Raw genomic sequence first — 13,078 nt, forward strand, 5'->3', positions numbered from 1 at the left:
CAAAAAATACATTCTCTTGAATACTAGCATTGAGAGCACATATACTTGTATGGAGATTAATATCTCTATGGAGAGCAATATCTCAACTGAAAACAGAGACTTCTGCAAAATTGGGAAATTTTACTGCACATGGAGAACTTTGTGAGGTTGGGTTACATTTCTTGACAACCATGCATACAGCTAAACTGTTTACATGTTTGTGTTCTGTAGCGAGTTGCTTTTTACTCACCTAAAATACTGTAGAGAAGGGGTTTTTTTTTGAAATGCTGGAGAGCGTTGTTCTGTATTCGTGAAGTCTGGTCTATTTTTACAACAAAGAGCAATCACACAGTATCATTACGCAAAGGAAACACTCAGAAAACCCGTCTAGAATGGAAATACCAAGGAAAACTTCCGACAGGACCTGGATGTGTGATTATTTGGTACGTGATCTGAGTATGAGATGAAAGGGAGTAATAACACCGAGTAATGATAGATGGATTTTGGAGTCCAAGCCAGTGGAATATAAAATAGCAAATTGCTGTGAAAACTAGAAAAACAGAAAAGCCTATAGTGGCAGAGGAGTTGTCACAGATAACGAGAGAGAGACATTTTGTATACAGACATTGATGGAAAGAATGTTTTGAAAAAACATGAAATTTTACAGTCTACAAAAAAAGTGCAGATGAAGTGAATGTGTGATACATATTTGCATTGGATGAAAGCACTGCATGATGGGATATCAAGTATAGCCCATTCAGTGCCATGTGCTTCATAAGTATTGAGTCGCATGTGAATTGAAATAAATCATTGCACCATTTTCTCGTTTCCCGTTCCATATTTATGATATTAAGGTAGAATGTGCCTCGGGGACAGATATTCAGTCGCAAATTTTAACAATTCTTTTGTGGTCAGACATATTTCATAGATTAGGCGGTACATCCTGCCCAGACGTTAGATGGTGCATGTTCAATTTATTATTAATCAGAAAAAAAAACTGAATACATCCCAGCATGAGATCATTGCCTATAAGTTAACTTATGAATTTACATTTTGATGTGTTGAAAGGGAAAATGGCTGAACCTTTAAAATTGAACTGAAATGTATCCTTCCTGGAAAAGATGTAATTTTAGAGACAGATGTGTTTTGAGAAGAGCTGTTATTTATAGACACAAATATCCTAAGATAGTCCAAAGGTGCTTCATTTAGCAACTTAGGACAAAAATATCACTAATCCCGTGACACTATCTGTAGGTGGATTATCTGGCAAGTTGACCCAGTTTCATGTATAAATTTATAATGAGAGAGCACATAAGAGAAAAGTTCCTTATCCGGCTGGACGTTGTCAGGGGATGTCACAGAACATTATGAGGGAAATCAGTCACCATTACAATTGTAAACATAGTTATTTACCCTTTAAATGAATTTTATATTTGATAAATACACGTTCTTGAAGACAAGATAATGGGAAAGTTTCGGAGCATTTATAAAGCCTGTGGTATCAAATTTTTAAGTCATCCTTTGTAGTCTCACAACAAAATACTTTCATTTATAGTCGTTGGCACAGTTGATTAAAATAATCAAGTTCAGAGTTGGGTGCCCTCCTTCCTGGATAAACGCACTCAACTTTTTCATCTTTTCAAAGTTTTCCCAGAATCAAAACTCATCTCAGAAGCTCTTTTATTATACCTTAAAAACCCTCCCTACAAGGTACAGTGAAGAGTACTTGCTGTGTCTGATGAGTGGTGCACGTCATGGATAAAGATCCCTTTTATCGGTTCACATGTAGCAGATTCTGGTATGCAATTACTCAGTTCATAGCAGAGCTGCAAAGTATTCAAATTGAGGGGTGAAAATTGCAAATTTGAAACTCCAGATGTATGTCAAATGGAAGATAATGCTCCCTGGTGGTGGTATTGTAGCAAAAAAATAAATAAATGAATTTTAGAAGTTCAGGACTTTTAGAAGTTCAATCTCGATGGTATAGGAACACAATATGCAAGTTGTATTTCTCTATATAATCTGAATGGAGAATGTGTTGTTGCTGATTGTATGAGAATAGCTCGAAACTGGCATTTGGCAATTTGAGTTGCCTTCGCACTGAGCCAAACTGATCAGTATTCTGCTCGCATCTCTCCAATGTAATTTTATCTTTAGTGGTTTTTCTGAGTTATCATAGCTATTCATTGCAAATTGAGTTAAATCAATTCTAACTAGTGTTGACTCATCGTACGGGATATTCTCCTTATTGCTGTTTGCGTGCTCACAAGTCATGTTTACAAGATTGACTTTATTTTTCAGTATTACATCGATGTTCTTGCAGAGACAAGTTGGCTTGATTTAGTCAAAGTTGTACATCAGATCGCACACTAGAGATACCCATGGTTTTTGTATATTTTTGCTTTTGAGACAAGAAAAAAATGATTGCAATTCTTACAAGGGATGTTGTCTGTTGTGTGTGAAGTGCCCATTGCTGTGTACTAAAATTTTAATTTGCAGAATGTCTTGATAATTATTAATAGTTTCTTTTGCCATTGTTTGTCGAGTAGCAGAATTCTGATTCCGAAATTGCGACCGACACAATACCGTTGTATGTGTAGCTGGGACTTTTCTTTCACAGTGTGTATTTTATCAAAGTCGCTCCAGCAATTTCTTATTTTGGTGAGATAATCAATACAGTAAATATCTTAAGGGCCTGAGGATCTCGCAGATAATTCTGCCAGCAAATTTGTCCATCAGGTTACAAATTCGTCCTGAAAAAGAAAACACCGAGACATTTCTCTAATCCTGCTCAGCTGTATTTAAATTGATTACACACATTCTCTCTGACCTGATGGCAAATAGGATTAATCTTCATACAACCTAGGGGTAACTTGCTGCCAGGGAATCGTGTCTAAGCCTTTAACTAATTTTCCCCTGAAACCTAGGGCATTAAAAGCGTAATTCAATCAGACACTGTATGAGAATATTTTGAACTGATGTTCTGAGAAGATAGGCATAATTTTGTTGCCAGTGTCTGTGGTTTTTTTATCAGTTTTATAAATCGGCTTAAAAATTGTGATAATTGACTGTTGCCATTAAATTAATGTCTGCCAGACTTGTAAATCAGTCTGCAGTCAGTTTGTTTAGATTTGGTCAGAATGTGTGCTTAAATCGCTAAAAAGATATGTGATACTGATGGTTGTAGGTATCTTGACAGAAGAAGGGGTAATGCTGTCTAAATCTTAAAAGAACATATTGTTTTCAGTGAAGGTATCATCTTTGATCACTGGTCAGAGTTCAACCAAAATTAATATTCACTCCATACTATATGACAGTTTACAGCAGATTTTTAAAAAGTAAAGTGAAATTAACCACACTGCATCCCAAGCGTTATCATAATTCTTCATATAATATTTATGCGTGACAAAGTGGAGAAGTGTGACCTTTGACCCTGCCAAGTAGAAACCGTGATGTCATAGCGTGACCTGGAAGATCAAGACAAGGGTCAGAGAGTAGCTGCCTATGAAAAATAAAATAATATTAACTCGGAATGAGTAATAGTCTATGCATAGTGTTGAGAAACTGGGAATCATTAAAAATGAGAATGTGAATTTTAAAGAGGATTTTGCTGCTCGGAGAAATGCTATGATTATAAATCAAAATAGGTATTACCGTTGCAGGGGCAAAATGTGTTCGTATATTTTGATGCTACCTAAGAACACTCATTTACTTGCGACCTTTTAGCGACCCTGTGAGCTTACAAAATGGAATCAGTGGAGCGTGATAAATTCAATATTGCGGCTGCTTTGCCAGTGTCAAGTTCAGGGAATCAGTTGTTGTACATACCGGCAGTGCATTATGTGTTGATGGCTTGTAGTTGCGTATGTAGAAAATGAGTGATCGGTTCTTGTTTAGTTTTGAATAAAATAAGGAGCAATTCAGTTGTCCTGAATTTCGGGGGAACTTTGTGAAACAGTATCTACAGATGTCTTAATATTTGCCTTCGAACTCACGGCAGTCTTGAATTCGTATCAACCTCAAAATGTGATGTATGCAAAGCCTGTTATTGTTGCAAAGTTCACCACACCGCAAAATGAGCTTTCGTCTGTGTCTCACATCCTGTGATAGATATTTTCACAAAGATCTTACAACTGATGTAGTGAGCCATGGTTTGCTCAGAATATTATTAGTACATGGCACTCATCCAGTGAGTGACATTTAAGTTGAACAGGTTTTGTTATATTAACCCTTTGTGCACCAAAGTCAATTTTTGTCACCCTCATAAATTATACCTCAGTCAATTTTTGTCAGATTTTTGCCAAAAGTGAGGCCAATGAAATTTTGTGTTCATTTGGTCCAAAATTATCAGAAAAATTACCGAAAAGTTCATAAAAATTGGTAAAATGTTGGACTAAAATTTTGGTGGGAAAAAATACAGCATTCAAAGGTTTAATAACTGAAAGAGGTTTCTCCAACAGTTGAGACATTTCGAATTTTGAAATAACATGCACTGCACTGCTCATACTCACAATTCTGTTGAATATGAGATGATCAAAATCTCCTCAGCTCCGACTTGAAGCAAACTGCTTTGTCATCCATCATGGTTCAGAGTGCATTTGTGCGCATTTTGTCTCAAAATGTTCAAACTGCATTATGCGACCATCAATATTTCATGCTTGAGCAGTCGTTTCTAGTAGCAGACGTTACGAGGCTGGCTCCGTTTGTAGCTTTTCTGTGCCAAGCACTCCCCATTAACAGAAACTAAAAAATTGATGCTTGGTTATTGAGAAGAGACAGACCGTCACAGTGATAATTGCTTGTCATTTGTCTCATATTTTGAAGTTATTCAAGTTAACGTACAGCCCAGATGTCTTCCCAAGAGATTATATTCGCAATATTTTTGCGTTTTAAATGTGAATTGTTGAGTTTGTAGACACACAGAAATTTAAAAGCAAGTACTCGTAGGGAGTTATACATGCATGTTGAGTGCTAAAACCCCACAGGGAATTCTGGTAGCTATAGTCTTAAAAAAATGATATGATAACATACCGGTATGATTGTCATGGCAGGCTGAAGCTCTGCCATGCCATGATGAATGACTCCATCCAATCATGAAGCCAGGAGATCACAGCCAAGGGAAGCGGGCGTTAACAACAACACCATGAAGAAGAGAGTGAGTGGGCAGGATCGGAATAATAGCAGTTGTCAGGTAAAAGAAAAGAGCGGAAATTTTAACTGATCGCGGCTATTTCTGTGATGTACTCTTAATCGATAGTAGGTAAGATTTGATCATGATACAAGGTCACGTACCGGGCTCCTGCAATGGGCAGGTCTTGTAGTGCCCATGATACGGGGAGTTATGCAGTTAATGTGTTAGGGCTTTTTATGGCAGCAGACGGCAGCGAGTGTCATTGCTCTCACAAACCATTATGTAACAGTCTCATTTGTAGATGTATGCGTGGGGAATGCACCGCTTCAATGAGACAGAAACCATTTGGTTTTCATATGTAAACGGCACTGTCTGGGAAGACAAACAACCCGTGGTTGTGTTATTCAACAACTGCTGTCTGCTTAAAGTGTACTTGCATGTCAGTCTTTCACTGTTTACTGTAGTCCTCATGTAATGAGAATGCTTTAAAAATCCTCTTACACAGGCTGGTGCTGTCTGTTGACCTAACACTGGGGTCAAAGATTGTCTGTACGGTATTTGCCCAGATCCCCAATCAAAACATATGCTTTTTCTATTAGTTTTCCCTGTGCCATGGATATCTTTCATTAATCCCTAATTGGTACAGCAGCTGAGTTTACTCTTCTGAAAGCCATACCATCTGTACTTTCATCCCATAATGCAGTGCGGCGGTATACAACTCCCTGTTGTACTGGTGTGAAATTTTTCAGAGCGACATGCATCCTACCATTATAGCGTCACTTGAATATATTGTAAGAAGGTGATAAAAGATGTGTTCAATTTGCTAACATGAAAAGTCTGTTGAGCATTTTGATTTTGAACAGTTTTCATAATGTATTTGAGCTGTTTGCAGAGAGAGATAAAATTTATACGTTTCGTAAACATCTCTTTTCAAATCTACCGACCCAACCAGATGATTTATGGAAATTTTTTATTCAGCAGCTCAGATATATATGTATAACTTTTTCTGCTTGAGAAGATTGTAGAAAAAAGGCGTACAAATACATCTAAAGGGTGGAAATAATGAGCAAATAAGTGAATGTAAATTTAACAGGAAATGGAGACAGGGCAATGAATATGTGGGCACGTGTTTAGACAGTCTCTGTCAGCATTATGGAGCAATTCAATTTGTCACTTGGTAAAATTTATTTTTCCTTCCGTAGTCTGATTAACCTTAAAGCCCTTCTGCAAGTTCCCAGGATGCCATGCAGTGTTGGTGAGACCACCTCATGGGAGCACTGTCGAGACACTGCAGATCTTCTCCTCTGCATCAAATACTGATTACATTTTAGTAGTAACGTTGTAAAACTGTTTCTTTTAAGACATGCAGACAGATCTGTTTTTTGCCCCTTTGCTAACCTGTTTTTCATCAAAAGTTAGGTTGTAGAAAATTGTGTTATGAATCTTATTTGGACAAATTTGAGACTATATTCTATTATAAATTTGTTTTTTACATACAAAGTATCTCAGTTTGACTTAAAATAGGAGTCCTGAGCCACGGTGATGTGCCTGTGCATGTATGCCTGCATAGTGATTTCAAGCCAATTCTGAAATATTCACAGCCTTATATTTTTCATACTTTACATATTCAGAATAACATGTTACAACTGCTGCATGTGTATCAATTACAATGCTGTAGATTTGCATCATTGTATCCATTCTGTTCCATAGTTTCATTTGTAAATTGGCAACCAGATTTTAAATTTTCTACCTCATGTCTATCAAATTATACTGCATGATTATTTGTACAAAACAAGATGGCCGCCAAGCAGGATTAGATGGTATTGATGAGTTTGGATACCGATCGTTAAGGTTTAGATGGTTTGTCAATGAACCATTGCTAATGGGAAAATGTCAATGACAAAGAATGCTTCATTATAGAAAAGAGGGTGTTTTCGCTATGTCATTGCTTCAATAACTGCTTGTACCATCTTAAAGAGGTATGTTGCTGATCAGATTTATCAGTAGGCAGACTTTCAACGGATTAAAAATGTGTTTTTGCAACAGAAAGACTTGCAAGAGGTAATTCAATATGTAAACAAGCAGATAATTAACAGATATTAAAATGTAAACAAGCAGATAATTAACAGCTATACCAAATGTGGACAGGATCTTGATTCTGGCATTTAGTGCTTTCGACATTACACTCAGTCCTGCAGCATCATTTTGTTTCATAACTTCTAAACGTTCACTGACGTATTTCTGTATGTCCCTGCTGACGTGTAAAAACACTTCATATGAGAAACGTGTCACAAAATGGCCTGCTTTAGAGGATTTACGGCTTCACCAATGATAATCCAAGAACAGAACTGCGTCTGGATGTAGAAACCCATCACGAATGTTAACATTGTTAATGATTTGGTGGCATGTTTCATGCGTAATTGAGCTATCCATTTTGTCAGGCATACACACACGGCAATGTGACTGTATCAATGAAACAGAACAAGCATAGTAAGATTGAGTGGCAGTGTGGTTGATTTGCCAAATAAACAACTAGTAAGTGACTAATTTTCAAAGCTTGAAGCATTTCAGACTTGTTGTTTAAAGATAGGCAAATTTCTTCTTGTTTGCTTGATGTATTTAGGAAACATAGTGAGAGAGTATTACAGAGGAGACAAAGAGCAGACAGTCATCTGTTACAAATAACAGACACATGCCCATGTGCAAAAGCGATAGATGCATTATGTAGGTGAACTATCAGCTTTAATTACAGCGCATTTCTTGAAGACCTGAAATGTTTTATGACAAAAGCCTCATCAACAGTTCAGTTTTCACCGTTTAGGGACCCCAGAGCTATGCAACGCTATAAATCAATGGTGAATTCATCCAGACTAATCATGCAAATGAGCATGGGTGACCCTTGACATCACAGGTGTTGCAATGAAATGAAAGTATGCAAATTATGAGTGGCGACCCTGTGACCTGTATTGAAAGTTGTGGCACATATGGGCCATTCCTGCTTGATTTGGCTTAATGGTGTTTGCTCTACTTTCCGACAACGAAAACTAACTTAACTGTGTGCAACCCACAAATATATTGCCAAATGCAATACAATGAAAGTACGGTTGTGAGCAATAATAACAGAGTTACCAGAGCGCAAAATTCAGAAATTTGCAAATGCTTCCCCACGCATCCTACCCATGAGCCTGATCAAATAGAACAGTCCTAGATGTATAGACATAGGGATATTCCATCTATCAGGGGTGCACGGGGCAGTGCAGTGAGGTATCTATGTAAATTTCATGACACCGGGAAACGTCTCATGAGTATTGATTATTTTCCTACTCCATGCATTTTTTTCGAGAATTTTTTTTTTTCTGGTGGTTGAACAAGAGTAACGATACTATGGAATCACCCATCGATGTGCCTCCCTCAATACAAACAGTTGCGTTGAGGACTGAGGCTGGTCTGTGTTTTCCCCTTCCAATGGTGCGGTAAGACATGGAGGAGCAAAAATGTGTGAGCAGCCGAATGCGAAACGAGGACGAAGGGTAACTATCTTTGGGGCTTTTTGTCTATGGCTGGTGCGTGTGGGCCGGGATTCATTCAGGCCAGTGTCAATGCTGAGATGTAAATACATGCAGTGATATGGTATGAAAGCGTTAGAGTATGTGTAGTCACCGTGCAGGTAACCTCCTCTTGTTGTTACAGTGCTGAACTTTAGATACATGCCATCGGGGATGTGCTTATTTCCATGGTTGTTTGTTCACGTCTGTGAGGAATTCCAACATCAACAATTCATTATTTTTTTTTAACGCATGCACACACTACTTTATAAAGAAACCATCATTTTTAAACTAGGTGTTTTGCAAATGTTCACATCATCAAACTGTGTGACAACTGGGTTTGGTCTGTTGAGTGGAGAGAATAATATCGGGAAATGAGTCTAATGCGTGTGCATTTTTTCCACCAACCATCCCAGGGGACGGTAGAGAAAATTAAAACTCAGAATTTGCAGGTGCCTGAAAAAAAAAATGTTTTTCGTGGTTTTATCGTTACAACCCAGTACAATGTTTTTGCTGCGAAACAGAAACGTGTGTTTTGGAATTTTCTTTCCTTGTCCTCAATAAATGCAGCCAATTAATTATATTACTCATGATTATTATATTGTTGTCATTATGCTGACTCTAGCGTCTGAGATGATAATTTTGATCGTATGATATTCTATTCCATGAAGGCCAGTGATGTCGGCCATAACTATACATTGTTGAAGTATCATAGTACAAGTAGGCATGCATGTACATCACCTTGACAACGAAGCGTGCCCGCCTCATCCAGCCAGTCACACACCACAGACCAATTTCAATGAAATAAAAACTAAAAACTAAGAAACCAAATAATTTAGTAACTGCTTCGATTTTTCATGATTATTTGAGCTTTCTTTGTGAGTCTATTCTTGTCGCTGATTCTTAAAAATATGCATTTAATGCCATATTGAATAAGAATTAAAAAATTCAACTTCACATCCTCATACTTTGAAACTATCATGTTGCCCCAGTGGGAATACGTAATGAGGTTGTTTCAGGAGTTTGATCACCATAATTTTTTTGTTTTTGTGAAATTTGTTGTAGTAATATATCCCCAGTAATTTTGAAACTTGAAGTTATTTCAATTTTAAAAAAATTATATGAGTGCTTTGAAAGAAACTTTCTCTCTTTATAACCTCTTTTTCTCTTTATCGTTGAATAGTGTACCTTGAACTCTGCAAAGGACTTGCAGGAGTTCAAGGTGGACTGTTCCATTATGCTAGAAATGGTAGGGGCGGAGGGGTTAATTCATCCAGAGGTTATGTATTAGTTGAGTGATAAGCAAAAAACCAAAGAGCAAATTGATAGCCGATGATTGGTGACTGAGGGACAGTTGTAATTTGTTCTCACGAGGGCCTCTTTATCTGCTATATACACTCTTGAATGGCGGCAACAAATTGAGTACCTATGTGATTATTTGATTTTCCTCGCCACATTTTTTTTTCAAAGAGACTTTTTATCGCGTCACCTGAACAATAGACTAGCTTTTAACGATTCATTTGATTGAGTCAGCGCTGACAATGAATGCATTTGGGATAATTTAGATGGCAAAATGTCGACCATTGTGGTGGGCTCGTGTCCTGACTTTATGTAAATCTTATTTGAGCTCGCGTGTAGTGTTTGGCTTTCTGTAACTTAACTAATGTAAAGGGCTGTAATGTAGACAGTGTATGAGTTAACCTCACTCTGGTGTGCCTCCACACTCTCAGATATTCTCAATATTGTCAGTTCCTGGTCAATTATTTAAGTCGTGTTTTTTGTCCCAGAGTGATGAAATCAACAACCCGTGACATAATTTCAATTCTTTCCTGTGACGAATAATTTGTATGATTTTGCGTGCTGAAATTTGGTCAAGTCGTCCATGGTCGAACGTCTCCTTGACGTCCTTAAGAGCGCAACATGCAAAAATGTACGCAATGTTTATTTCTGGTAGACACTAGAAATTATGTCGTTCGTTTAAACATATATATATATACATATATATATATATTTATATATATATATATATATATATATATATATATCTATATATATATACATATATATAGATATATATATATATATATATATATATATATATATATATATCTGCAAGCAGGATGACTTTAGTTTGGCGCCAAATTGCCCAAAATGTGAGTTTAGTCAAAATGGGAGTTTTTACATTACAGAGAATTCAGTTATATGGAAAAGTGACATATCAGATATGAGTAATAGTATTGTAGAAACCTGTTATTGTTTAGATCATTATGTATATCTAAATGAAATGTATATCTAGATGAAAAATACTATCCAAATATCAAAATGCCAATACAGGTATTTTTGTAGAAAATACGATGGTTTCAATCGGGTTCAAACTCACAACGTACGTACCCAGTCACCTAGCGGAGAAGCCACAGAAGAAACCCCTTGGCTAAATCCCCAGTCTCAAAAAGATTGGTTCAATAAATGAGCTAAGTTGTTACTATTTTTCTGACTGCGACCCCTCCAAATGCTGTAGAGTTCGTGAAGCACTTCCATGTGTACGCTCACTATCGCACATCACACACAATCTTAAATATCACATCTATAATCTGGCATATCAGGCGTGTGTAACACAGTGTCATCAATTTTCTTTTGCTGATGAATATTTCCCAAACTCTTATACTCTCAACCACATTTGAAATTTAATCCCTTGAAATATTACATCACCTAGTATTCATGATCTCAGTGTCCATGACTGAATAACGACCATAATGCATTTTCACATGAATGCCACAAACTAGTTACATTTCCGTGTACCTAGACAGTACAGAGAAGTCGTTAAAGAAGACAGAATGATACAACTCAATGTGCATCTTCCTTTTACAGTGCATCTGGCGTCAAGTGGTATTATTGCTTATTTTACGGCTCATGAAAGGGATATTGAATCTTGCTCCAGCCATGAAGTTTTTTTTTTCCCCAGAAAGTCTCTCCTGCATGTTTTTGCTACTTAAAATTGTGGTTTAAAATTACTGATGCACTTTGAAGGACGGAAAACTGATATTGAGCTCACTTGTGTGATTTTTGTGGAATATGTTGGCATGGAAATGCCAGAAGGTATAAAAAGTAGCATGTTTTTAAGTAGGGAATATAAAAAGTACCCCACTTTGGGTCCGGAACCCGACAGTTTTACCTGTACCATCTTGATGATCTTCGTTTTATCAAATACTGTGAATAGCTCAAACCAAGCAAGTTTTAACGATCTTCACAAATTTCACTTCCATGAGAAAAAAACGCCTTTGAGAAAAGACTTCTTCATAAGTTGAAAATGACTCTAAAATTACTTGCTGTGATGTCTTGCAAGATTATATTTAACGTATGATCTGTTTAATAACACACTCAAAAGGTCAGTGCCAAATTTAACCGTCAAAATTGGACATACACACGGATCACCAAGAGACTATTAACTTCTTTGTGCATTGAGCAGTCTTGTCACGAACTCATTGATTTAGCAATGTGCCTTAATGAAAATCATTGTGTTGTACATTAATCCACAATTATTAAACCAACTCTTCAAAGTTCAATTGACTCATTATTAGGTTTTTCTCATCTGCTTCACTGCTTATACAGTCTTACTTCTAAATTGACGCAAGGAAAACCCAGTTCTCGCTCTTTAATGAGCTGTCATCATTCCTCTCACCGATGATTGTTAAAGATGTTTGTCTTTCTCAATATTTCTTCAATTGTTTTTTTAGTCCCCACGGACACCGTCCGGGGGGACTTATAGGTTTGGTCATGTCCCGTGCGTGTGTGCGTCCGTGCGTGCGTGTGTGCGTCGTGCGTGCGTCCGTCCGTTCACGCAGATATCTCAGAGATGCAAGGAGCGATTTCATTCAAACTAGGTACAAGGATTACTTCATACGTCATACAGATGCACGTCGATTTGTTTTGTGATACGATCCAATATGGCCGCCAGGCGGCCATTTTATTACGATTTTTTCATGTACAAAGCCATAACTCAGACATGTTTCAACCGATTTTATTCAAAGTTGGTACAAGGACATTGACCAATGTCATAGATAAACCTGTCGATTTGTTTTGTGATACGATCCAATATGGCCGCAAGGCGGCCATTTTATTATAATTTTTTCATGTACTGAGCCATAAGTCAGACATGTTTCAACCGATTTTTTTCAAAGTTGGTACAAGGATATTGACCACTGTATAGATATGCGCATTAATTGTTTTGTGATGCGATCCAATATGGCTGCCGTGTGGCCATTTTGTTACAATTTTTTCATGTACTGAGCCATAACTCAAACATATCTCAACCGATTTTATTCAAAGTTGGTACAAGGACATTGACCTATGTGATACATATGCACATCAATTTGTTTTGTGATACAATCCAATATGGCCGCAAGGCGGCCATTTTATTACGATT

The 13,078-nt window shown here is 37.1% G+C and overlaps 1 protein-coding gene across 6 annotated transcripts in view; it reads left to right on the forward strand.

Annotated features, from left to right (window-relative positions):
• Window positions 1–13,078, forward strand: part of LOC139130957 (liprin-alpha-1-like) — a 197,807-nt gene that overhangs the window by 75,977 nt on the left and 108,752 nt on the right. Inside the window, exon 1 of one of the 6 annotated variants that reach the window (XM_070696869.1) lies at window positions 8,515–8,640. The exons of the other annotated variants lie outside the window; for them this stretch is intronic. Coding sequence (XP_070552970.1) covers window positions 8,605–8,640 — 36 coding nt within the window. The 5' untranslated portion in view covers window positions 8,515–8,604. Of the gene's footprint in view, window positions 1–8,514; window positions 8,641–13,078 lie in introns of those variants that run through there. 6 annotated transcript variants of the gene reach the window in all.

This window comes from Ptychodera flava, chromosome 1 (genome assembly GCF_041260155.1).
Source record: "Ptychodera flava strain L36383 chromosome 1, AS_Pfla_20210202, whole genome shotgun sequence".
NCBI classification, from domain to species: Eukaryota; Metazoa; Hemichordata; class Enteropneusta; family Ptychoderidae; genus Ptychodera; species Ptychodera flava.